The sequence below is a fragment of the Rattus norvegicus genome, chromosome 3 (genome assembly GCF_036323735.1).
Source record: "Rattus norvegicus strain BN/NHsdMcwi chromosome 3, GRCr8, whole genome shotgun sequence".
Classification (NCBI taxonomy): Eukaryota; Metazoa; Chordata; class Mammalia; order Rodentia; family Muridae; genus Rattus; species Rattus norvegicus.
In genome coordinates this window covers 119,527,348-119,555,177 of record NC_086021.1, presented here as the reverse complement: position 1 = coordinate 119,555,177, position 27,830 = coordinate 119,527,348, and the positions used below count along the sequence as shown (strand labels likewise).

General features: G+C 39.1%; 1 protein-coding gene across 4 annotated transcripts in view; it reads right to left on the bottom strand.

Moving 5' to 3' along the window:
* Positions 1 to 27,830, bottom strand: part of Slc12a6 (solute carrier family 12, member 6) — a 99,135-nt gene that overhangs the window by 69,478 nt on the left and 1,827 nt on the right. The window contains exon 1 of one of the 4 annotated variants that reach the window (XM_006234711.5): positions 8,189 to 25,205. The exons of the other annotated variants lie outside the window; for them this stretch is intronic. Within the exon in view, the coding sequence (XP_006234773.1) occupies positions 8,189 to 8,306 (118 nt within the window). The 5' untranslated portion in view covers positions 8,307 to 25,205. Of the gene's footprint in view, positions 1 to 8,188; positions 25,206 to 27,830 lie in introns of those variants that run through there. 4 annotated transcript variants of the gene reach the window in all.

Here is a 27,830-nt window from a genome sequence, read left to right as displayed (position 1 = left end):
TATGGTGGCCTGAGACACAGGAGGGAACTGGTGTCTGGTATTGTACAGCCTGTCAAGAACCTCAAAGAGTAGAGATCATAAGCCTTAGAGGGAACTGAAAATTGTTTACTAGTTAAACTGACAAAGCATCAAACTCTCTGAGTATAAGTAGTGGATGAATGTTCAGCATTAACCAAGACTTTGACACCATTCTCTGTGAGGCTCAGGGAGCTTCATGGAAGTAGGAGTTGAATCTAAGAGCTGGAAGACAGAGAGAAGGGATACAACATGCCATTCTCTGGGAAAGACACAGACACCACAACCTCAAAGTAGCTATGGATGCCTACACTGTGTCTGCAAAAGAACAGGCCTGCTAACATGTATGGATAGAGGAAGGGTGCGCGCGCACACACACACACACACACACACACACACACACACACACACACACACACACACACACGCGCGCGGATAAACTATTTGTTAAATGACAGACACAGGGAGAAAGAGAGTCATTGCCTTCAGTTGTGTATCCACTGGTGACCCCACCAGGCTCTAAGGAATCGTTCCAAGGCAATGCGTACACAGATGGCTCTTGCTAAATTTAGTGGGACACAAAACCAAACCAAAATTCAAGAATCTGGGAAAAGGACTGGGATGGAAGAGAGAGGGTGTCAGAAATGGGAGGAGAATTACAGAGAGTAGGGAGAGTAACCATAATACATGTGTGTGTGTGTGCGTGTGTGTGTGCGTGTGTGTGTGCGTGTGTGTATGCGTGCGTGCGTGTGCGTGCGTGCGTGCGCGTGTGGTTATGTTGGTCAGGTTGGCTTCTAATTCCTGGATTCAATGATCCTTTTGCTTCAGCCTTCTAAGTTGTTGGAACTACTGGCTGGTTCCAATATATCCTTCTAAGTATACACAATTTTTTTGTGAAGTCTACACATCTATAGATTTTCTTGTTTTCAACTACTCCCTTGAATGCTAAGTTCTACCAAAAAAATCTACGAAATAAAGAATATCTTAAGGAAAATTAGAATCAAAGGATACTGACAAGAATGGATAAAAATCAAAATAATTATGCTGTATAACAGAAGATAATACTCTTATTCTATTCATATAAAATTTTCATAAATGCCAACAAGTGAATGAATAGTGACAGAAAAAAATGCTAGCTGTTGCTTGCAATCTAGGGAATTAGGTAAATAAAGTACATTATAAAGGGCACAGGGAAACCTTCGTGGGTAATGAAAATGTTCATTATTTTGATTATGGTGACTGTTTTACAAGTACATGAATGTGTGAAAACTCATTAAATGGTACATTTATATAATTAATTTTATGTCACTTATACCTCAATGAAACTTTAAAAAAACATATTGAGGAAAATAATTCCAACAATTTTTAAAGGTTGATATTTCTAAATACAAAGATCTAAAACAAACAATGAAAACAAACAAACAAACACAGCAAGAGAGAGGAGATACTGACAGGAAATTCACTGTTTCTGTGGTTTGAAATTTCCTGCAATAGAAACTACTTTTCTAAAAACATTAAGACTATCTCTTATCTTCCCACAATTCATAATACAACTGAAGAAATAAAACTATAATTACAAGGTCAAACACAGTGGTGCATTCCTACAGTCCCAGCACCTGGAGGCCTAAGAAGGACCACAAGTTTGAAACTAGTCCTCTGCACATCAATCAATCAAACAAAATATATAGGTTTAATCACAAGCACCTGCAGTTGAGTCAGTGTTGGTATGCCTGAGTGCTGACAGATATTGATAAAAGGAATAAACAAAGTCAGGGACAATCAGTCATGCCATCCCAGAGGAAATGGAGACGGACCAGACCTGGAGATAATGGAGGAGTTCAATGTGGTTCCATGTAATTTCTTATGGTATGTATGCAGAGAATGAAAACAAACTGGAGTAAAAGCAAGGAGTTGGGAGACTTAGACTCTTGCTCCAGAGCTGACATTTCTAACACTAGCATTAGGCTCTTCTTCCACAAAAGGTTCTGCTGCAGTAGGAAGGACACAAGAAGGGAAATGAGGGAACCCATCTTATATACAACAGGGCTTACTGGGTTAAAATAATTTTATCTATGTGTTTATGTGCCATATTCAATTTCTACCACGTGTATGTTATACCTACATGAAACTTTTCCTTTAAACAAGATTTTAAAATTTATTTTATCTAAGTAAAAACCACCTAGTATAATTTCAGCAATACACGGAGGTTTTTCTTGCCTTTTTTTCTTTTCTTTTCTTTTTTAAACAGGTCTCACTCTGTAGCTCAGACTGGCCCTGAACTTATTCTAATGATCCCCCTGCTAGATACTGCAGCACCAGCCAACACGCCCAACTTCTAACACTTTAAAGTAATTCTAAAAGTTAATTATTTCAGGGGTTGGGGATTTAGCTCAGTGGTAGAGCGTTTGCCTAGCAAGCGCAAGGCCCTGGGTTCGGTCTCCAGCTCCGAAAAAAAGAAAAGAAAAAAAAAAGTTAATTATTTCACCTTGTCTACATCCTACCACTAACCCTACCCTTGTTCTTTAAGTCCCCATCTCTTTAAGGTATACTTGGTAAGACAGATATGTCTTCCTATGTACATGACAGGTAGATACTCTGGAACAGTCAGCTTAAGTCAAGCTTCCTGCTTCTTTGGCAGTCTCAGTTATTGGCATAATTTAGAAAAATTCATACCAAATAAAAGAGCAATGCAAGACATACAAAGCTTGAAGAGGAATAAAATTTCACCAAATTATGAGGAACTCATATTTACAAAAGAAATAAAGCCTTGGAATAGGTAACTAAGAGAATGCAGCAGCCTAGTAGTAGACGAGTTTTTAAAGGTGTTTAATATCACTACACGTGTATACATATCTACACATATAAACACCCACATATATGTGGGAGTGGAGAGAAGGGACATGGGAAGGTTTGGAGAGAGAAAAGGGAAGGGAGAAATGATGTAATAGTCTTTTAATTTATACTAAAAATTTAAAGTATGTTTAAGAGAATATGGGTGGGGGTACAGGAATACAGTGCCGGGGAGGAAGGAAGGCTGTGCTATGTACAGTTCTGAGTCTGAGTCTGAGTCTGTACACTTATGTAGCCCAGATTTCTTGGCACCTCACTTTCCTGATCCACCGTGGTTCAGTGGTTGTTGTGGGAATGAAGTCAGTCAATACTGTTAAATGTTAAATGCCTGGGTTAACACTGCCCAGCTACTCACATGGCCTAGCAATGGCAATTGCTATTATTACTACAATGTTAATTTTTGAGACAGCATCTCATTATACAGGCTTTTACCTCAGCCTTCCGAGGACTCGGATTACAGGCATGCACCACCACACCCACATTCAAGTGTGTTTTTATAGAGCTTTTATCTTTACAGTGTTCAATCTTCAATCTGGTATGTCTCTTGTGGGGCAAAGTAGCAGTCAGAACATGAGGTTTGGGATACTAAGCAAGAAATCCTGGGCGTGAGAAATCCTAACACATCAGTGGTTAAGCAGGGCAGAAATAGAGCAGGCCAATGTTCCAGTCTGAGAGCGTTACATGTCAAGTCCACAGTGTTTCAAGATGCAAGGAGCTGGAGGGGAGCACAATGGATTTATAGTCCTTTTACTATTTCCATGTTCTATCTATGTGTGGTGTATATGCATGTTTGTGCTTTGCATGTGTACAAACCTGTATGTAGAGGTCTACGATTCCAAGGTTGCTTAGGCAAATCCAGCACTCACCAAGGCGGTTAGTGTTGCTAGCTAACATACTCTGGGGCTCTCTCTCTACCATCTGAGGCTAGAAAGCCAGGCAGGGTGACATGCCTAGGAGGCACACCAACTCTAGTCCTCACACTTTCAGAGCAAGCATTCCAACCACTAAGCCACCTTCCTAACTCCAAATCTGTACTCTTATTTTTAGGTACAATAAAAATCATGACAAAATAATTGAGAAGATATTTGTGGGACATGTGAAGTCTTTATTACAATTCTGAAATACTGGAGTGTAGTGTAGGAGATAGAAAAACACATCTCACCCAGCCAGTTCCAAAACTTTTAATTCAGATTTTACAACATGCAGATCTGTTTCTGTTTTCACAGGTTCATAACAATCCCATGTAAACAGTTAAAGAAAGGAAGAAAAATAAAGTTAAAAAAAAATTAGTTTGAGATGTGGTCTCCAGGCTGGTCTGGAATTTGCTATTTAGATCAAACTAGCCTTGAATTCAGAGATCCCCTGCTTCTGCCTCTGCTCCTAAGTGCTGGATTAAAGGAATGTACAGAGACAGAGGTCTGGCTGTCACCCAGGCTGGGGATACACATGTATGCCAGCACATCTCACTATAAATCTTCACTCCAAAAAATAATCTATATAGAAAAGTTGTAGTTGTCTAGTTCAACCTATTTTAAGTTTAGTCAATAAGACAACACAGTCAAAAGCCACCATTTAAAGAATATTTGATGGGTAACAAATACAACTAGCATGTAGCTAACAGTTACATCTTATGTGTTATTAAGATTTAATCTTTACTTAACAGAACTCGCACAGTATGCTCTTCTACTAGGTTACCATGGAGCGGCTGCTTGGTAACAACAGAGGGTTTTTTCTCTACTTCCATAGGTCCATTTCTGAAACTTCCCTGAGACCTCTATTTGCTTCCTAATTAATGTCTCCAATCTGCTCTCTGCGTCTAGTGAGGCACACATGGCAGTCTACATTTACCTAATCCATAAGCTGATTTGAGGAGCAAGGAGATTTAGAGCCATTATTTAATGAAAATATTTATATGAACTTAATAGTCAAATCAAGAAATGAATGTATTATACATTTCCAATTAAGAAAATGCAATAAAGACTTAAGGTCTGTAACAGTCCTATAAAATAATTTAATTTTTTCTGTTTGAGAAAGAGTCTCACTGTGTAACCCAGTCAGGCTTCAAACTCATTATCGTCTGTCCTGAGCCTGGGATTATAGGCTTGTACTACTACGCATAGACAAGAAATATGTTTAATAACCCTCCCATCAAATTCAGTGGGCCAAGCACATTAGGACTTAGCAAATGATGCAATGGGGAGCACCGATAACTAGGTACCACCTCCAATACATATTATGGGACCCGCGGCAAGTTCTGGCCTGGTGGGGGAAAGGAGATAAGAAATGGATAGAGCTTTGATAACCAGGCTCCACCTACCTTCTCCCTCACCCCTTCTTTACCACATGCCTTGGGATAGCCCTCAAATTTTGTTTCTCATAAGGGCTTAACTCTCTGCTGATATCTTCAAATTATTCCTATTCTTGGTGATTTCCTCTGGACCTCCCCTGAAGAATCATTTGGATGCCATATTCGGATGGATACCTGTCAACAACGCCCTCCAGGTACCTGAGTATTCTTCCAACATCAGTTATCCAAACCTGTTCCTTTTTCTCAATGAACCACTAATCACAATATAAGAAATAACTATTCCCATTTGTAAGTGTGATGTCAAACATGTATCTACGAGTTATCTATCCCAGGCAGTCCTTGTAGCCACCCTGTAAAGTAGGCATTGGTTTTATTAATGAGGAGAGAAGCTAAACAACTTGCAGAAAGTCACCCAAGTACTAATTATTACAAATTGTCACTATTACTAATTAGGAGTAATTAGTAGGTCTGGGATTCATAGCCAGATCCTGGACTCCAAAGCCATTTTAGTGCCTTTGGTAAAATTTACACCTTTGGAACATTAGGAGGAAGGTCCCACACTTGGCCTGAAGTTTTGTGAATTAAAAGACTGACAGCAGGCCTAGTCACCGATCTGTTTGCTAAGCAGCTTAGGACCCTGAGATACAAATGATCTGATAGAGTCTCTGCCTTAGGCTCTTGACCTCAGTCTGCTGTGGGGACAGAGGGTAAGCAGGTGTAGTAGTGCTCCTTCCGCAGGCATGCTGCCAAGGAAACAGTGCAGGGGGAGGAAGGGAGACGTTACCAAGCTGAGGCTCTGCTTCCCTTCTCAAACTCCAGCACAGTCTACCTCAGACCTTCTAGCACCTCATGCAGCACTAAGTACTATACTTACTTTACTTGTGTATAATTTATGAAAATGTCCTTTTCTCCTTCCAAAAACTAAAAGGAGTTAACTACTGAGCCATCACAAAAACACACACAAAAAAGAAAAAAAAAGTCCTTATATAACCTAACACGTACAATATACTCATACTAATGATAATAAAATACATTTAAAATTATTTTATGTAAAAATTGTTTGGACTAGCCCTAGTTTCATATTTCCACTTTATCTCAAATTATTTTATAGTTCAAATAAGTATATTAGTGACATGTACTGTATATTTTTCTTGCCACACAGATGCAGAAGGAAAAAGAAAGGTTGGGGGTGTTGGTCAGGGTTTGAAGTAATAAAACAAACTAGGTAGTATCTTCATTAGTACATATTCATTGTACAAAATAGTAAGTTTCAACGAGTTTCTTCCTTTCCACTTTTTTCTTCCTTTCCTTTCTTTCATTTGTTCTTTCTTTCTTTTAACTTAGAAGAGCAAGGGGCTAAAACTCACTACATTTCAAGCAAATGTGCCCAGTAAGGGAAAGAAATAAACTTTCAATAACAAGAAAAACAATCCCTCCTTTTCTTCTCACTTAACTTTATGGTAAAGACAATCTAGATACCACATTCCCAGCAGTGGTTCACCAGTCAAGCATTGGTTTATTCAAATGCAAACTCTCTGAAATATTACAGAAAACACTAAATTAAAGATCTGTATTAAATTCAAGTTAGCTTATTTCTGTTCCTTTTTCAAAGCAATTTTATGAAAGAAAATATATTAATCTTAATAGTGTCTTATTAATAAAGCTGGGTTCGATCAAAACTTTTATGGCTTTCTAGGTGGCTGTTAATAGGCTGAATGGTTTTATTACTCTGTTCTAACCCCTCCTACCAAAAAACAAATTTCTTAAAACAATTGAGACTAGTAAAGATCAAATAATCAAAGGCAGAGGAAAAAACAGCACAACTAAATGAGAGATGAGATACATCACTTGCATTTTGTGATGTGGAAGACAGTAGCTCAAACGCTAAAGGAAATGAAAGCATCAGCAAATGAGAAAGGGTGACTTCAAACACACCCGGGCCGGAGAGACTCTACTAGCTCTTCTACCTGAAGCCATCGAAAAGCAGGTTCAAATTCAAAGTAGCAAAGACTAACTTCCACAGTTTACTGCTATTCAGCAGAGCAAATATTACTTAGTGGGCAAAACATTTACATAAACTATCTTCTTTATTGTCTGCTGACAAATTCTCTCACTCCAAGGATGAGAATGAACAAATGGACCACATCTCTCTATGTCAACTCTTCTCTCCATCTCAAGCTAAAGGTCCCTAACACTTAAGATGCTCCCACAGCCGCTTGTCACAAGAACTACAGGGGGACTGTACATTTTCCTTAACTTTGCCACATACAGATGTTGCTGACAATTTACAAATTTTAAAAAAGAGTCAATATGTAACTATACTTAATACCACAGTATTAACTAAGACTTTAATTGCATGTTTAAAAACTCCAAACCACAATTCCTCAGGAAAGTGTAACTGTCAACATTCAGAGGCCACAAGAGAGATAAGCGCGTTCATTAAATAATTTTATTAAACCCGATGCTATGCTGATCACCACAATGACCAACCAATGTACTTTTTCTTTAAGTTATTAGAACATTTGTTACGGATTTACTGTGTACCGGGTAAACTGAGGCAGGTTCACAAGTAAAAAAGTCCACAGAACAAAACTACCGAACCATGCTCCCTTTGTATATATTATTTAAACTTCTAAGATTAAAAGGCTACTTATCTGTTTGGTTCGAAGCTTTTTCTAGATATAATCCAAGGGGTCCGAGCGAAAACTAAATTCTAAAATATGCATAAATGACTTTTACTGTCTTTCTTTGTGCTTGAAAACTCTTTTCATACATTGCTACCGATTCAATTTCACCTGTTGGTAATGGACACAGAAAACTCTTTGTGGGGGAAAAAACAAACCGCTTCGTGGAAAAAAAAAAGGCACGTTATCAGATATACGGGGAGTGAAACAACTGAAAACACTTTTCTCCATTAGCATCCATAAGCAACAGTTCATAGACTGATGGCCACGCTACCACTTCCCTCACAAAAACTAATCTGTGGGTCCCCAAAGCTACAAGCACAGGACTTACCTGGTTCTTCGGGATCCTGAATCCGGGCTTTTACTGCTGCTGAGCTGGGCTCAGGAGAAAGGGAGCCAGCTGCCCCCTCCTCTGGGTCTTCTACCTTGGTCACGGTGAAGTGCGGCATTGTTCTTACAGACCCTTGCTCTCAGCGTTTAAATTTCCTTCCCGTGTGTCCCAGTGTCCCTCCACACTCAGAGCACAGTCAAGGGAGACAGTGGCTGGGAATCGGGAAGTACTAAGCCCACGTGACCACAGCCCCAAGGGAGTGGGACGCTTCAAGACACGCCTTCCGCTGTGTTTATCATTCTCTTAAAAGGCTTAAGCACTCCACCCCTAGCTTATTGTTCTTAACCTGTGGAACCCCAACTGTCTGGGCTGTTTCTCCAGGCGGCAGAAAGCTGAAGGCGGGGCTTAGTTCAGCAAGAGCTGTCCACCCAGTGTCTCCCAATAGTTTCCTTTACTTAATTTATTGCCATCTTTCTGGACTCCATCATCTCAACTTCTTACTCACCATCTCTGTCCTTTTACTTCACACGAGAAAGATAAGGAACAATTTATTTCACAAACTACCCTCTTTAATGAAGACTGGCACTATGTCAACTCAGAAAACAAAAGGTAGGCTGTTGGTTTCCGCTGTTGCTTAAGGTCAAAGCATATGGGAAAACCTTTCAAGAGTCAGTGAAAGGCTTTTCTCTTCCTTCAGGTGAAACATCTATTTAGCCAATATTTAATGATGCATACATAGTTTATAAACAACACAGTTTTAGATGCCTAGATGCATGCAAGGACAATCAAGAAAATAAATTGATTTTATCAAAAGCACAAGTTTAAAAAAGAAAAATATATTTAAAAGTTTTAAAATGGTATGTAAAGGAAGCTTCAACATAACTGTTTTAAAGAGAAAGAACCTAAAGATATGCTTACAGTGTCTGCAGTCCCACAAGCACACATGTAATATACTTCACTCCACAGTAACACTGAATAGCTATATCAAGTGCTCAGCTGATTACCCAGGCAGGGAGCTAGATAAGTAAATTAAGCTTTAGATTACTTTCCATGTTGATGACACAGCAAGACTTTGTCATCAGAAATGTCTTCTATCAGACAAGTATGACAGAGCAAAATGTACTGACTAGGGAGTAAAAGTATGTGACCAGCATTCACTCAAAGCACACCCTCTCCAGAGGACCGAGCGATCCAGTAGTCGGTCCTACTTTGTACTCTGCACTGCACTAGAAACTCTACATCAGTCTCATTAGTTCACTGCACAGACATTTAGATACAAGAGTTGCCTAAAGACATGGTAAATGGTAAGGCAAACTTTAAAATACCTAAAGCCTATGGTAGGCAACATAAACTATATTTAAGTACTCTCTTTTTTCTTTCTTTCTTTTTCTTTTTTTTCTTTTCCTTTTTTTTTCTTTCTTTTTTCTTTTCTTTTTTTCGGAGCTGGGGACCGAACCCAGGGCCTTGTGCTTCCTAGGTAAGCGCTCTACCACTGAGCTAAATCCCCAACCCCATAAACTATATTTAAAAGAAAGTTCACAAATACTTAACTTTCACTTCATGGGTTCTTAATAGTCAGGGCTTGCATTCATTCACCTGGGGAGCTTTTAAAATACTCATGCTTCCGTTCCATCTCAGATATTCCTATACAACTGCTTAGACAATAGAGCGCAACCAACGTTTAAATAGAAGACTGCTATAGAGGTTAAATTTATCACCAGAGAAGTCTGTGCATGTCTCTTTTTAAGAATATTTTCATCTCTCTTCTTCTCTCCCCATAGCTACCCATGAACTCACAGAGATCCACCTGCCTCTGTTTCTCCAGTGCTGGAAAAGAAAGTATGCACCACCTCATCTGGCTTATTTAATATCTATTTCTTTGAAATAAATTGTCATTTGTTTTTGTGTTTTGTTCATATTTATAACTCAGCTACTCCACAGATTTATTTGAAGGAACTTAAAATTATCAATCTGTTCAACATTAATACTTTTGGTACCAGTACATTTTCTACTTGGACCCTGCCTTTCACATTCATTGTATGAAGAGCAGAACTGTGGCTAGTGTTCTGTAGTTGGTGGACAGAAACACTGTTTACAAGCGTGTATAGCTTCTGTGTATAAGCCTAGATTCAAAGGCTGGATAGCAGTTAAGAGAACATTCTTAGGAATTCTTAAGCATTCTTGAGGACTCAAGTTTGAATTCCAGCATCTACACCAGGCAGCTTACAACCGCCTGTAACTCCAGTCCCAAGGAATCCGATGCCTCTGTTCTCATTTATACATACCTGCACGCATGCGAACGCATACGAACATGAACACACACACACTCAATAAACCCTAACAAAAAAAAAAAAAAGACTAAATTTAAATGTTACCCTCTCACCCTCCTCTCCTCTCTAAAAGTCCACCAAACTAAACAAGTAGGAATGTGACAAAGTCCTGTTAATAAACTCTGATAGGAGTAATTTATTTACCAACTCAGTGCTTTGGACCACAGTGGTCAGCAATTTTACAGTTCTCTCCTAGGATGAACTGTAGATAGAAGTGCAAGCCTTAGAACACTGAAGGTGAAGTCATGTAAGACACGAATGATGTGAACAGAAAGTAATTACAGAGGTGAGATATCATACACAGATACTTAAAATGCAATGCACTGTCACAATAAAATTCTAATACAGTCCCAGTGAGACAGCTAAAACTAATAAGACCAAGTGTGTGTCAACAATGTGGAATGAAAGGACCCTCAAACATTGTGGTCCGGCTGCTAATGGGAATAACTGGAAGAGAGTCTGGAATTGCCCTAGAACTCAACAACTTCACTCTCAAGTATTTACTCCTAACAATCAAACTGTGCTCCACGAAATGTTCATATTCCTTGACATCTCTAAAGTGGAAATACCTTAGACATTCATCAGGAAAAAACTAGAGTCAAAGTATATTTACTATTCAAGAATTTAAAAATGAACAATTAATAAATACAACATGAATGTGTTTGCAGTGTTTTAAGGTTTTAAAACAGACCAAACTAGGCTATCGCATGGAAAGTCAGATGAAATCAGTCTAGGTGTTTAACAACAGAAGTGGATAAAGAAAACATGGGCTTAAAAAAAGGAGTGCAACCAGAAATCATCACGTTAAGCAAAATAAGCTGTACTCAGAATGACAGCTATTACTGTAGCTTGTATGTGGAATTCAGAGTTTAGGAAGGACTACTGATGAAGAGGCAGAGTACCAGTGCGTGAGAAGGAAATGAGGCAATGAGAACAGGATCAAAGTGCCTAACACATAAGTGAAAATGTAGAATATAACCTATTTTTGCCAATGGACTTTCTAATTAGTACAATGGCTGGCTCTGAGAAGGTGGAGCAGAGATTAATTGGGCTCCAACAAGGCAAACCTTCCAGAAGTGATGACAATAGAGAGTTTGCTAGGACTGGACTAGGTGTATACATTTGTCAATTTCAGTCAATTCACTTAGAATATCCCTTTGCATTTCACTGCATAAGACGTTTACTTCAAAAGAAAGAGAGCCTTGAACAAATTCTAAGCTTTAAATAATAATACACATTCAAGTTAGTGGGAAAGTGAACTGATATGTCAATTTGTCTTGAAATGCAAGACCTTGGATATAAACTACACAAAGATTTCTTAAACTCAGTAATAAAAAGACAAGACTTATGATTAAAACAAACAACTGACAAAGAACAATAACCAGATGGCTAAGAAACACTTGAAAACATACTTCCCATTAGGGATCATCAGGGAGATACACATGAAAGTGAAAAAAAAGGGGGGAGCACATATAAATACCTTGGGGCAAGTTCTAGAAGCTTTTTATAAATCTAAAACATACTTTTACCATATGACCCAGCAAATCCTTTCAGTATTTTTAACCAAGAATACTAAGAGTACTAAAAAAAAAAAAAAAATCAAGTATGTACATAGAAACTTTCTTTACAATGGCCCAAATAGGAAACAGCCTAGTATATATATAAACCAATAGATTTAGACAACAGACTGTTACTCAACAATGAATAGGAATAATTGGGGGAAGGGGTTTGCAACCCCGTAGGAAGAACAACAATATCAACCAACCAGACCCCACCAGAGCTCCCAGGGATTAAACCACCAACCAAAGAGTACACATGGAGGGACCCATGACCCCAGCCGCATATGTAGCAGAGGATGTCATTGTCTAAGCATCAACAGAAGGAGAAGCCCTTGGTCCTGTGAAGGCTCATTTCCCCAGTATAGGGGAGGGAATGCCAGGGTGTTAGGGTGGGAGTGGGTGGGTGGGAATGGGAGCATCCTCACAGAAGCAGGAGGAGGGAGAGGAGGGAAAGGGGAAAACATTTGAAATGTAAATACATAAAACATCAAAGAAAAATAAAATTTAAAAAAGGAATAATCAAGTAAATTCAACACCATGGTATTAGAGATTATGCATTACAGACAATACAAATGAAACACATTATCAGTGTTGTTGGGAGTGAAGCATTTTGATTCCTACAGCTTTAAAGTGCTTAAAAAATAGAGTAACAAAGAGGAAAGTATAGAAATCACATGGAATAAAGATTATGAGTGTACACTGCATAAGTCCTTCAAGTTTTCTGTATGCTTGAACATTTTCCTAATGAAACCTTAGTAAATACATTAGAAGAAAACTCAGCAGAGACACTGTCCGGTCAAGCTCCTTTTCACACACAGGTTCAAGAGCTGCATAAATGCTTTGCTTGTGCTTCACTTTTAGAGCTGTGGATGTTGACAGAGTTGTGCAGGTTTGAAATACTTACACTGTCACGTTTTAAAAATGTGTGGCATTTAAAATTAATAGGATACTGAGGCAAGGCCAGGGTCTTTATGCAAAGGGGTATTTTTAACATATCCTTCCCACAGTGTTGTCCATATTAGGGCCAAATTAGACACATTTTCTTTGCTAATAGTTTCAGTAAAACATTTATTTGTATCTATCTTTAAATTGTCAGAATAGTCATCCTTCAAAAGAACAAGACTATTTAGGGTAATTATTTTTAAATTATAACTTACTGTGCCACCCCATGCAATTATGTATTTTTAGGCTGAACTTAAAATTCATGATAACCAGTGTTTTGTCTGATTCAAGCTGTTTATTAAAAAAAATAAAAATAAAGATGAGTTAAATAAAATGAAAAGACTGGACAAGTCAGTAGAAAATTTTCACAAAAATTATTAAATTGTAAGATAATTTAATTATTCTATCCAATCACAAAAATATTCAGATTTTGATCAAATCTTATGTATTTTTATCTTAGTTTTCAGAAACTGACAGATATTATATATGAATATCCTAAAGCCAAATGATCTTTAATTTTTGTTTGTCTGGTTTTTGTTTTTTTTTGAGACAGGATCCCACTGTGTAGCTCTGACTGTTCTGAACTTAACTCTGTAGCTCAGGCTAGCCTCAAACTTAGAGATCCTCCTGTCTCTGCCTCCCAAGTGCTGGGATTAAAGGTGAGCCACCATGCCCAGCCTAGAGGCATATGATCTGATTGCTGAATTTTTTTTCTTCATTTTGAGACTGGGTCTTGATAGTAGCGCCTAAGCTGGTCTGGACATTATGATCCTCCTGCCTCAGCCTCCTTAGTACAGAAATAAGAGGCACCATGCCCACCTTGAAATAGTTTTAAGTTTCTTCTAGCATGAATTTGAAAGTTGGGTACATGATATATAAGAAAACTATTAGTGAGCAGAAAGCAAAACCCCTGATATTTAACTGCTCAATGTATCTTAAGACATGAACTATGACAAGTGCCATTTTGTGCACTCTTGAGAACATCCCATAGATAGATTAAACATATTGTAGTATATTTAAATTTAAATAGAACTCACTTTTAAATCAAATATAAAATTAAATTTGATCAAAGCTCAGGTATATTATCTTTAAACACTGGACACGGAAGCAGGAGAGATGGCTCAGCTGTTCAGAGCACTGGCTGTTCTTCCAGAGAACCTGGAGTTTTGATTCCTAACACCAACAAGGAAACTCATATCTGTGACTCCAGTCCAAGGGAATCCACTGCCCTCTTCTGACCTCCACAGGCATCAAGTACACACACAGCACACAGGCATACATACAGGCAAAATAGCAATACATACACAATAAAAATAAAAACATTTTAAAAACAGAACATAGATACAGCAGACTAGATATCACTCACGCTGTGAAGTTTTCACATGTATACACCTGTTCACAGAATTCTCTCATTAACTTACACACGTAAGACCACACACCACACAGGGATAAGGGTTTATGAAAGTATTGTGCTCACTGGGAATCCTTAGTGAAGAACAATGAATCCTGGCCTTGAAACATTCAAACCACCTGAGCCTCTCCTAAACTCCTGAAGTTTTTAGGCAGCATTCAAAGTACTTTCCCTGCTGATAAGAGCTAAATAAGAACCGGAGGTGGAACCTTCAAACCAAGTCCAATCCATAGTTCTACCTACAATATTTACTTCAGACAGCGTTTTAACAAATAGCAAAGGCAGCAACAAGTACTGGAGCAGTTCCAACAGATGACTGTTTTTACAATACTCATGCTAGGCTTTCCGACTGTTTTCTGAAACAGGGTCTTACTGTGTAGTCCGAGCCAGTCTGGAGCTCACTATATAGACTAAGCTAGCCTGGACTCACAAAGATCTATCTGCTGCTGCTTTTCTGGTGCTGGGATTAAAGGCCTGCACAACCACAACTTTAAGTAGATATTTTTACTAAATCATGGCAACCATTAGTCAGCACTCAAATAAATTAAAAATTACACTTTCATTTAGGTCAACACTTTTATAAATGTATAGAACATATTTTGATAATATTTCTTCCTTACACTCTTTTGTGCCTCTCACTCCCACGGAATTCTTTCTTTCCAGTAAGTCCACCCCCCTTCTATTTATTTTTTAAGTGACCCACTCAAGTTAATTAGTGTTGCTTGCAGGAGCATGATATGTGTTATTTAGTTGGGACACAGGCTACCTACCAGTGGTTACACCGCAGAAGAAAAACGACCCTTCACTCATTTCTCCAGCAGCTGTTACCTACCAATAACTCCTCAGGTAAGCATGGGCCCTCCCTCTATCATTTCTTTAAAATGTCTGAATTGAAGAATTTATAAAGTGTAGAACTCCCAAATGTTAACTTACTTTGTAAAGAAACATGTATTACACGAGAGAATTCATTCTCTCTCTCTCTCTCTCTCTCTCTCTCTCTCTCTCTCTCTCTCTCTCTCTGTGTGTGTGTGTGTGTGTGTGTGTGTGTGTGTGTGTGTGTGTGTGGTGGGTATGTTCATATGTGTATGTGTAAGTCAGAAAATGAAATCAAGTGCTCTCTTTTATGTCTTTCTGCCTTATTCTCTTGAGATAAAGTCTTTCACTGAACTTGAAGTTCACTGAATCTGGAAGAGCAGACTGGCCAGTGAGCCCCAGATCTACCTGTTGCCATCTCCCAATGCTGGGATTACAGACACATACACCCTTTATGTGGGTGATGAGATTTGAACTCAGATCCCCATGCTTATACACCAAGCACTCTCATACACAGAGTCGTTTTCCCAGCCCTAGAGCAGTGATTCCTAGGTAAAAACAGTTACATGAAAGAAAAACTTATTCCAGATTCCTACTTACAACCAATGGTAGAGAAAACTACTCAATCCCCTCATTGAGTGTGGTGTCATTTGGAGGGTCAGGCACAAGTCTGAAAGATGATTAACTGCTGTTTTAGAATAGTGTTTTGCAAACTATTTCTGGTGAAGTCTTCTATTCAATGAGACATGGTCTCATACAGTCCAGCCTGGTCCAGCCTGGCCTGGCCTCAAACTCACTATGGAATGAAGACTGGCCTTAAAGCCCTGATCATCCTGCCTCCACCCTCTGAGGAGTGTGCAACCAGGCCAAGCAGAATTTTTTAAATATCCAGTTCATTACATGCTAATAATCTTGTGAATAACAAGGTGAATTAATGAAAAAATGAAATTTAAGATACACCAAATAAATTCCAAGTTTTTAAATCATGAAATTCAGCAGATATAAGATTGCTCTACTAAGGTTGAGGATTTAGCTCAGTGGTAGAGTGCTTGCCTAGCAAGTGCAAGGCCCTGGGTTCGGTCCTCAGCTCCAAAAAAAAAAAAAAAAAAAAAAGAAAAAAAAAAGAGAGAGAGAGAGAGAAAGATTGCTCTATTAAGCTACTATGCAAGCTTCTAAGATGTCAATTTCTTACCTTACTTCCTCAGATAAGCAATATGACCCCACTGTCTGCATGCTACACTCTGAAGGCTGTTTACAGAATGTTGTAAACATCTTACAGAAGATAATGAGCACTTCAAATTTAGAGTTACTGCTATTGCTGGAGTCTGCTAAGTATACTCTCATTCTCTAGTAAAAGACATGCCTACACCTCCCCTATTTATCATATTCAGCAAACCTTTTTTATCTATTTGCTACTGAGAGATTGAATAATAGTTTAAAATGTCAAATTAATGAGCTGGGAAGATGGCTCAATGGTTAAAAGCACTTGCTCTTACAGAACTGAATTCAACTCCAGCATCCATATGGTGGCACACACTTTCTTTAACTCCAGTCCAGGGGATCCAGTGCCTCTTCTGATCTCTGAAGGCCCCAGGTATGCAAGTAGTGCTCATACACACGTGCAGGCGAAACACTCATACACATAAAATTAAATATCTAAAAAATTTTCCATTTAAATGACTTAAAATTCTATGTTTTATCTCATGTAGCATACAAGTACAGAAAGGGTGAATTATTTTTGTGAATACCAGGTTAACAAGGATAGCAATGACATACTATTTAAAACTATGAAAACAGATTTTGATGAAATGGTTGTAGTGGTAAATAAATTTTAGGGCTGAAAGCCTTAAAGATAAAGGATGAAAGACATTCCTTCCTGGTAGATTCATACTGTTGTAGAGAACAAAAGGCTGAGTGCTCTGCTTGAGGCCTCAAACTCTCAAAGAATCATGCATTTACTCTATACTATCAGAGTGCCCAGGAGGTACCAGAAATGGGAATAAAACAATACAAGACACTGTCCCCAGCCCTGTACAAGTGTGTAGTCATGTTAGCCGATGAACTAGCCAACCATGAGTACAATCCACAAGCAAACAAAGAACCAGGAGAGCATAACATCCTACCGATTTGCTCAGATCCGTTACTTCTTCAGAAGCCCAAAGCTCTGAGTGTTCACTGGAGGGATGTAATAGGATGTGACGGCTAGCTAACTTCGGAGCAACCTCAGCCATTTTTGGCAGCAGTGTCCAAACACTAAATGAGGTATTACTGAATGCCTCTGGAAGTTAAGTGCTTGGCTCTTAAAGTTGTCTCTTAAGAGTTTAACATAATGGGCACCAGTGGGAGGAGAAACCCTTGGTCCTGCCAAGATGGGAACCCCAGTGCAGGGGGAATGTCTGGGACAGGGGTTCGGTAAGGGAGGTGGATGGGGGAACACCTGTATGGGGGAGGGAGAGGGGGAAGGAATAGGGGGCTTATGGACAGGAAACTGGGAAAGGGAAAATTTGAAATGTAAGTAAAGAAATATATCTAATAAAAATATTTTAAAAAAGAAAAAAAAAAGAGTTTAACATAAGAGCAGTTAAGAGCACTAGCTGCTCTTCCAGAGGTCCTGAGTTCAATTCCCAGCAACCACATGGTGGCTCACAACTATCTATATATAATATGATCTGATGTCTTCTTTGGCATGCAGGTGCACATACATGAAATAAATAAATCATAGAAACAAAAGTTTAGTCCATGTTGTAACCTCCTGTACAGGGCTGTTGTATAGGTTGATGCCGTTACGCAGGAGAAGGTAGGCACATGATATAACAAGGCCTATCTATTGGATGAGAAGGAAGGGAGGCAGGAACAAAGTTTTAGAAGGAAAAGGAGAGGCAACATCGAGGCAGATGTAAACAATCCTCGCCATGCATCTCTACATAGACACAGGTTGTTATGCATATTTCTTAAGGGATGGATTTCTATAGGTCAATTTATCTTATGTGAGTGGGCAGTTTATATCCTTATGAATTGGTTGTGAGTTTATTGTGTGGATGTATTGTGGATTGAGAATTTAACATATAAATCTGATTGCTGAGTTACAGTCTATTGAGTTATGATTTCACCGGGTAGTTGGGAGTTTATTCTTTAACTACCAGGGGGAGTGTGGGCAGAGTTCATAGCAGGGAGTCAAGACAGACCAGTCTACCAGGTAGTTGGAACCAGAGAGTCTGAAGCTAGTAGAAAGCCGCTGGGAGAGATACTAACCAGAGATAAATTATAGATAGGTCCATATGGCCCTCCAGTGCCAGAACTGACTCTAGGGACCAGTTGGGCAAGGTGCCATGTTGGAACGGCTCATGGACCACCTGGGTCTGAAAGTACTTGGGGGCACCGTGGAGCCACTGAGATAAAGATATCCCACAGTGCCATGTGGACCTACAGGTGCCAGCACTAGTGCAGGATAAAAGGTTCTGCCTTTTTAAATATTTACTGCCACACTGCTGCCTCCTTGGTATAAGGTCACCGAGCCTAGGTGTAAGTGGGCTCTAAGAATCACCAACCAAGAAGCAGCACTGGCAGCTAAGAATACAAACAACAGCTCAGCTCCTCGTGCGGTTTAATATCCCATCTACACAGTTCATTTTTCTATTATTAAATGATTGGCAGGTTAAAATGAATTTTTACTGATGAAAAGTCTAGAGAATATAAACACAACACTATGCAACATATTGTCAAAACTATAAACATAGTTTTAAAACATAAGGAAAAAAGTCCTTGTTAACAAAATAATCGATTAACTGAGCAATAGTTGTTCTGTGCTGCCAGCTGCTGACCCCAGGGCCTTGCATGTGCCGTGTTAGTAGTCTACCACTGAATAGCTTCCCCAGTTCAGGACCCTCGCTGTTAATTTAATTTCTACTTCAAAGAAAATATGATTTCATGAATCAACTGTTGTTTCTGCTCCTCTCCAAAAGTACATTTATGAAGAGAATGGGTGAATGCCTAGTATCCAGGAACTCAGGAGGTTGAAGGGGGAGGATCCACATTCAAGGCCAACTGGGCTAAAGAGCAGCAAGACTGCCTCAAAACAAAACAAAACAAAACAAAAAACAAAATTAAAAAATGAATAAAGAAGCCAAGCAGTGGTGTTGCATGCCTTTACTTTTAGCCCTCAGGAGGTGGGGCAGGCCGGACTCTGCCTGGTCTATAGAGCGGGTTCTGGGACAGTCAAGGCTACACACACACACACACACACACACACACACACACACACACACACACACACAAAATCTTAAAAAACAAAAAAATGAATAAAATAAATAAATAAAGATAAGAAAAAGTTCATCACGACTTGGCTCAAAATAAGAGTATTCAGCAATTTACTGACAGACTACTGTAAAGTGTGCAGTGACTCAGCAGCTCTACACTGCACTGGACATGAGCACATCGTTTGTGCATGTAACAACGAAGTATGCAGTGTTAGGCTGAATCTCCTTTAAGAAACATCATGGACTCTAGCAATCCAGAGAACGTGTAACTGTAGTCCCTTCTGTTTGTAGTTTTCCTCTGAATGTCAGGGTATTTCTTGCATGCATATGCTATATTACTATATAATTAAAATTTAATAAACATTCTGGCAGGTCAACTTAGGTAAGACAAAATTATTACTACTGGAATCACATGGTACCTCTGGGTTCAATCACTCCTTTTCAGCGATTACTATAAATTTGACCAGTTTCTTATCTGATGCCTCAGATCTTTTCTTATATTTTTGGTTGTGAGCCTAAGCCTTTAACGGCTGAGCCATCTCTCCAGCACCAGATCTTTTCTTAGACAAGAAAAAGTTTATCTTAGCATAGGAAGACAAAACAAAACAAACCAAAACCCATGGTGAAAAATATCAAAACTTTTTCTAATTTTGATTTAACCTTATCTATACAGAAGAACATGAATCCTAGCTCCTATCTGTGCTTCGTCCCTTAAATGGAATAGAACACACTGCTAACCTAAGGGGGAAAAAGTCAACCATAAGTCTTTTGTATGCGACTTAGGATGTAACTAGCCATTTTTCATATTTTCATAGTGAGAATAAGCATTATTTATATGTTTAAGGTAATAAAGGCAAATATTCTCAAAGCAAGACAAATTCCAACTATATTTAGTTTCTCTTCTGGCATGCAGGTACACATGCAGATCACTCACATACATAAAATAAATAAATCTTAGGAAAAAAACCGTTTAGAGCAGGAGAGATGGCTCAGGGGTTAAGAGCACTGACTGCTCTTCTAGAGATCCTGAATTCCCAACCAGCACATGGTGGCTCATAACCATCTGTAAGGGAATCCAAAGGCCTCTTCTGGTGTGTCTGAAGACAGTGAGTGTGCACTCATATATATAAGATAAATGAATATATAATCTTTTAAAAGTTTAATCTGTGTTGAAACTTCCTGTGCAGACAACTGTATTCACTCCTTAGGTGAAAACGTTTTTGTGTATGCACATAAACAAAGGGTTTTACTTAACAGTGTTTTCTTTTTTCTTTAACCAGCAATATGTAAAATGAAGAGCTTTTCATCAAAGTGAAGGCAAACCTAACTGGTAAGATGGAAGACACTCAAGTGCCATTTAGCTAAAAGTCTGCAATGTACGAAATGATTCAGAAAGCAAACATATATGCTATCAACTGGCTTCTGCACATGGACTTCTCAAGGTCACCAGAGACATACCAAGGACTATCAAATGCAGCAATAAGCAGCAAACCAAAAGCTGCCACTGATTAACTGGGTGAGGAACCAGGAGCGAGAATGCAGCTAGCTCCTGACCAAGAAGAGATCTGATATACAAACAACTAAAATTAGGAATGAAAAGTAAACATAAGAGGTCAGTGAGGTAACGAAGGTCAAAGGGCATCGTCTCAAAGCCTAACTTTCCGGGTTCAGTCTCTAGGACCTACATGCTGGAAGAGAATCACCTCCCCAAACTTGTCTTCAACCTCTACATGTGCCTCAGGGTACATACTTATACCCACAAAAATAAAATACTAAAAGAAAAACTAAACTAAATATAAAAAACAAAACAAAAACCCCAAATACCCGCCACTTAATGACTTAATATTGCTTTTTTTCTAGTTTTGAGCTTTTTAATTTTAAAAACCACACATCTTAAAATATGTTTTTAATTGGGGTATTTACAGGTGGGCAGGACTGTGTTTGCATGCGAATGAATCCCAGTGCCCTCTGGAGCTGGAGATGCAGGCTGCTGTGAGAGCTGGGCTCTCACTCCACTGAGGTCTTCTGCAAGGGCACTATGCTGAGCCCGCGCTCCAGCTCTAAACCCTGCACCTCTGAAAACGTCAATCTCGTCCGTTACTCTATGGAAAAATTTCAACACTTTACATTTTGCATAGTTCTCAGATTTATTACATATTTGGTGTGGGGGCTAATTCATGTGCATATGCTGGTTAGAAGACAGATAATAAATAACTTTTTAGGAATTAGTTTTCTCCTTCCATCAATTCATGTGGGTCCTGAGACTGAACTCAGGTCATGAGTTTTGGTGACAGGTGTCTTTACCCACTGAATCATCTTACCGGTCTGTGAGATTAATTTATTTATTCTGACTTGATTATGAAATCTTGTAAATTAAGTTTCACTACTGACTTAGGAGCTTAAAAATTGGAATAACAGGGGCTGGGGATTTAGCTCAGTGGTAGAGTGCTTACCTAGGAAGCGCAAGGCCCTGGGTTCGGTCCCCAGCTCCGAAAAAAAGAACAAAAAAAAAAAAATTGGAATAACAGCTCAGAGAGAGAGTAAAGAACCTACTGGTAAATAGGGGGACCTAGACAGCCTATCCTAATTAGTAAGCACCAAATATCACTGAGAAACCCTACCTCAAAAGCAAGATGGGTGGCTCCAGACATGATACCCAAGATTCTGGCCTCCACACAGACAGGCATGCTCATGTTTGTGATGCACATGCATGGACACACACAAACACACACATGCTTGTGCATCCCACTTCAAAAATAAAATATGCACTTGGGTAGTAGAGGTAGGATGTTAATGAATTTGAGACGAACTGAAGCTATAAGAGTTGCCCAGACCAACCTTCAGTACATTATTGTATATAACAAAATTTAAATATATGGCTGGAGACTTCTCAGCGGCAGAACATGGTAGGCCATGTAACTAATTAGCAAGGGGACAGACTCTTAACTACTCATACATGTTCACGTGTGGTCACACATACGCACACTCATATACAGACACTCAAGGGTAGCAGGAATAAAATGTTCTGAAAACAAGAAATGTTAACATAGGACAAAGGTATACTTTAGAAGTAAGAAAATACTTACTAACCAATCATTGAACTATTGTTCAGGAAAAATAACACATGTATGTGCCTACATGTGTTATATGTTATGTGGTTTTGCTTTCACATGTAATTAAGGATTCTAGCCAGGTGGTGGTGGCACACACCATTAATAACAGCACTTAAGAGGCAGAGGCAGGCCAATCTCTGAGTTTGAGACTATCTTGGTCTACAGAGTGACTTAAAGGGCAGTCAGATCTACACAGAAAAATCCTGTTTCAAAAAACAAACAAAAATACAAACCAAAACAAAGATTCTACACAACACACTTAAAGCACTAATCAGAGTGTTAATAGAAATACTTTGCTTTCCTACTCATCTGTAAAACTTATAAAACTCAATTAAAATAATATTTTGCTTAACATTTAACAAATGCTTTTATAATTCCAACAATGAACATTTCAATTTTTCTATCTACTGTAAAGAGATATGTACTATTCAAAAACCAATGCCAGGGGTTGGGGATTTAGCTCAGTGGTAGAGTGCTTGCCTAGCAAGCCTAAGGCCCTGGGTTCAGTCCTCAGTTCTGGAAAAAAAAAAAAAAAAAAACAACAAAAAAACTAATGCCAAAAACTACTGTGCATGTAAGTTGGTTTATTCTCAGTTAACACGCCTGTCAGGTGTAGACTGTGCATAAGTGCATCAGGCCAAGAGCAAGGGTAGTGAAGACTGAATGCCAGCTTGCTCTTCTCCTGTGAAGCCATGTGCCATTATGGTTCAGGGCATAAAGGCAGCACCTTGTTAGAATCTGTGCAAAGTTCTTGGTAGTCCAGAAATGTTTATTAGTCACCAGGAGCAAAAGGGAAACCATTCATGAGTCAAAAGCATAGAGGGTAATATTGTCCTGACAGATCATTACAAGTTACCTTAAATAGCAACATTGTAATGTCCTGATAGGTCATTACAGGCTGCCTGAAATAGCACTCCCCTTATTAAAGCAAAAAGCATGACTTTTGTAAGGCCCCAGACCTCCAGGACTATCCTCCTCTCTTTACCCTTTTCCATTAGTAAATATCATATGAGATCAGGAAATATCATATGAGAAAAGAATCTATTTTCAATTGAAGAAAAAGATCATGAGACTCCAAAGCCATTAGCATGCCAATGAGAGGAAAAGCATGTGGGCTCAGAGAGGAAAGACTTAGTGAGGGATGGAAGAGAACAACACTATGATAGGACATTAGAAGGTGACATGATCACTGTAGCAATTACTCACTGGATATGGTACTTATCCATATCCAGGGAGCTCCAGGACTGCCTCTGTAACAGAAGATACTGCCTACAAAGCCAGCTCCTCAAATTTCAACCTTTCTTGGGGGAGTGGGAGAAAGTAGCCCTGGGTCAAGCCAAAGGCCTGTGAGTGTGCAGCGAATTCTCATAAGGTGTAACCCATGCGCTGTTTGTTCTGAAAAGGGCCAATGATGCCTAGACAGGTCTTGAACTTGTGATCTTGTCTCTGACTCTTGAGTGTACAATTCATCCTTTCAAAAGTTTTTCTTATAATAAAAGCTGAGAAAAATAATAAAATGGCTCCTCATGTACTTAATAAATTCTATTTTCCAGCTCTTTTTTTTTCTTTCATGAGTATGTGCATGTGTGCATGTGTGAAACCCAGAACATTTCATCTCACTTGTAAATACTCCAACAGGTTATCTTTACCTGAGGGCTTCTCATAACAATATCACATGCAGCTCTAAGAAAATTAATAATTCCTTAATGTTTTTAAATACCATGTATTTCAATTTCTCTCAATTATTGTGACTTGCACTTGTTTTTGAGGCAGTGTCTCACTATGCTGTGTAGGTTGGAGGCCGGTTTGTAGGTAAACTGACCCCTCTATCTTATTGTCAAGTACTGGGACTACAGATGTATACTATCTACCCAGTTCCAATTTTCTCCCAAGTGTCTTTTTATAGTTGTTCTGGGCACTATAGGAGCCAAACCAAACCTACACACTGCATTTGATTGACAGGGCTTTTTTTATTCTATAAATCACTCTCCTTCTACCCTGTGCTATTCATGTTTCGAAAAATCTACTCATTAAACACAATTTCCCATATTCTGAACTTGGTTGATTGCTTTTGTGATAAAGAGTAGTATATTATCAGGCTTTAAAATGAGCTGTACCAAGTGTAATTGTTTCTTCTGTCAATTCATCAATTATAGTCCACACATCCCACTTCTATGGCCTGATCTTAGAATTCTACTAGCTTTAGGAACCAAGGTACCTAAGAGGGTGTTTCATAAACAAAGGAGAAGGCAGAATGCTATAAATTTTAATGTTGATATGGAGTATGAAGAGGAGGAGGAAAACAATTATAGCCTTAACCCACACCCTTTGGGAAAGGACGGGAGATGGAGCAGTCCTAAAGTGCTTGCCAAACATGGACAATGAGGAGTGGAGCTTGGACTCCCCAGTGCACATGTAAAAAGTTGGTGCAGCACTGTGTGCCTATCATATCAACACTGTGGAGGGAGAGACAGGCTGATCCTTGGGCTTGCTGGCTACCCAGTTGGCCTCCCGAACAGATAAACTCCAGGTTGAGTGAGAGACCCTGTTTTAAAAAGCAAAGTGTAGAGTGACTGAGGAAGACAATACTAGCCTCCACGCACCCGACCAGGCTGACACTTGCATAGACACACACAGACACACACAAATGTTTTGGATATGTGATACCAACATGTCTTTTTTCTTCCTTACATAATGTTACAAAACTAATAAGCAAAGTAAAATATGAGAGGTAGTCAATAATCATTAATAGTATATCTAAGAAAAGGGTGTATGCAACGAAGTTCATTTGTTTTGGCTTTGGGGAAACAGAAGATGTTTATTTGAAAAAAATATTTTTTTTAATGCTTGGTGAGGCTGAGAATGGAGGTACACTCTGTTAACACTAGCACTCAGGAGGAAGAGGCAGACAATTCTGTGAGTTCAAGTCCAATACAGCCTTCATAACAAGTTCTAGTCCAGCTAGAACTATATAGTGGGACCTTGTAGGACTAAACAAACACCCACACCCTCGGATCCCGGCCCGCAGCAGCTCTCTGCTCCCAGACCCCGTGGGAAAGAGACCTCACCGCCTGGACAGGTGGGCACTCCTGAGGCTGCAGAGCGGAAGAGACCACCAACACTGCCCACCCCTGCCCACATCCCTGGCCAAAGAGGAAACTGTATAAGGCCTCTGGGCTCCCGTGGGGGAGGGCCCAGGAGTGGCAGGACCCCTGCCTGAGACACCAACGGAACCTGAAGGAAACAGACAGGACTAAACAAACAAGCAAACAAACAAATGCTCGGCATTTTAAAACCACCATCTTACGAAAAGGACTTGGGATTGGATGAGACCTACATATACAATATCACAGAACTGGGAAAGCAACTAGGTCGGGTAATTTCCACAGGAAATGTGGTGATTCCAAATGTAAAAAGTGTTCTATAACATCCTCTAATTTTTTTTTAAAAAGCTAGATGTGCCCTAAGCACTTGAGGCATGTTGGATCACCTTTCAAATGATATCAAAGTGCTTTCCATGTATGTAGCACTAGTCATTCTTCCCTTTGAGCTGTGGACAGCACTAGTTTCATAGCTGAATCAGCTGGAGAGGTTTTCTTTTTTAATATTAATGTAAATAAATCAGTCTCTAAAAATGGCACTAGGACAGAAATATTTAAAGCAATTCTCTCATCATACTCGCATGCACACATACACTCCTTCTCTGCTTCATCTCCCTTCCACTGTGTTTAATGTGTGTTCGTGTGCACGCGTGTGTGCCTGGTCTCTAACTCAGAGATCCACTACTCTCTGCCTCCCAAGTGCTGGGATTAATGGAGTGTGCCTTCACCTCTGGCCCTTCACCATATCTTTTAAAATTTTGTTGAATTACTGTTGGATATGTCTGGAAGTCCTTTGACTCACTACTGAGCACAAAACAGATGTGATACCACACATTTTACTAGGCGCTAAAACTATCCCGTCCTCAAGAACTTTATAGTCTGGTTGGGAAAGAATACGTAAATAAGCACCACAAAGTGATGTAGATATTGAAGTTACAGTCTAAGTAGGCATATAAAGATGTAAGTCCTTATCATGTCAACTGGAATACAGGACTCAATAAAAAGGTATCAGTACTCCTTGAAGGGACTTACGCAGATTGTAGTTTTTAACAATTCAAATGTAGTGTGATGAATTAAAGATTAAAACTATAATTTGGAAGTAATTTGGTGCAGGCTAGGGATGTAGTTCGGTTGACAGAGTGCCCGGCCAGCATGCAAGAGGCCTTGAGTTCCATCCACAGCATCACATAAAACTGGGTGTGGTTGAGAAGACCTTCAATCCCAACACTTGGGAGGTAGAGGCAGGTTCAAACTCATCCTTGATCACAGAAAATTCAAGGTCAGCCTGGGCTATTTGAGATCCTGTCACAAAAATAAATAAATAGATATGGTAGAAAAGGAAGTTATGATCTTTTATTTCATATTTCACCTTTGACACAGTGTATATAACCCAGTGTAAGGTTTATTGAGCAATGGAAAGCATTAGACCAGGAACTAACACATAGCTACTGCCATAAGAGAAACACGACCAGCTAAAGATTAGTAAATTCTGGAACTATGAGCTTTACCAAGTCTATCTTTCTCAAGACATTGAAAACAAACAAATTTGAGGAACTAAAACTATTCTGGCTTCCGGAACACTTAAGGTCAGGAGGAACAATATTTCCTGAGACCGGAAATGGTAAATCAGCCTTGCTTTAACAAGTCAGTGGTTAAGACCGTGTTTTCAAACTTGTGTAGAATAGAATTTTCAAAAGTCTTTAAGATTCTTAAGGGAAAAACTTAAAAACAAAACAAAATCAATCAATCAAACAAACAAAAAACCCCACAAAGATTTTGCTGGTCCAAATGTGGCATAAAACTAAGTGCAGTTCTCAAACGTTTGAGTCTGGAAAAAGTAACTTTTCTCTTTGTATCACCTCTTCCCACTAAATCAAATGAAAACTTCAGTCAGTCTGGTCAGTTCAAGGTCAAGTCTGGAAAGTGTCCAATATGAACAGAAATGGCTTCTATAAGTCCTGACTACAAAAACCCAATATACAATATACAAAATAGTTATTTAAAGTTCAGCAGGGAAATTATGTGGGAATCAGGCACTTGAAGGCCCTCTTGCAAGCTCCATTTGTTCAAAAGAATAACATCTCCTTGAGTGAATTCAGTTACTTTACATACTCTAT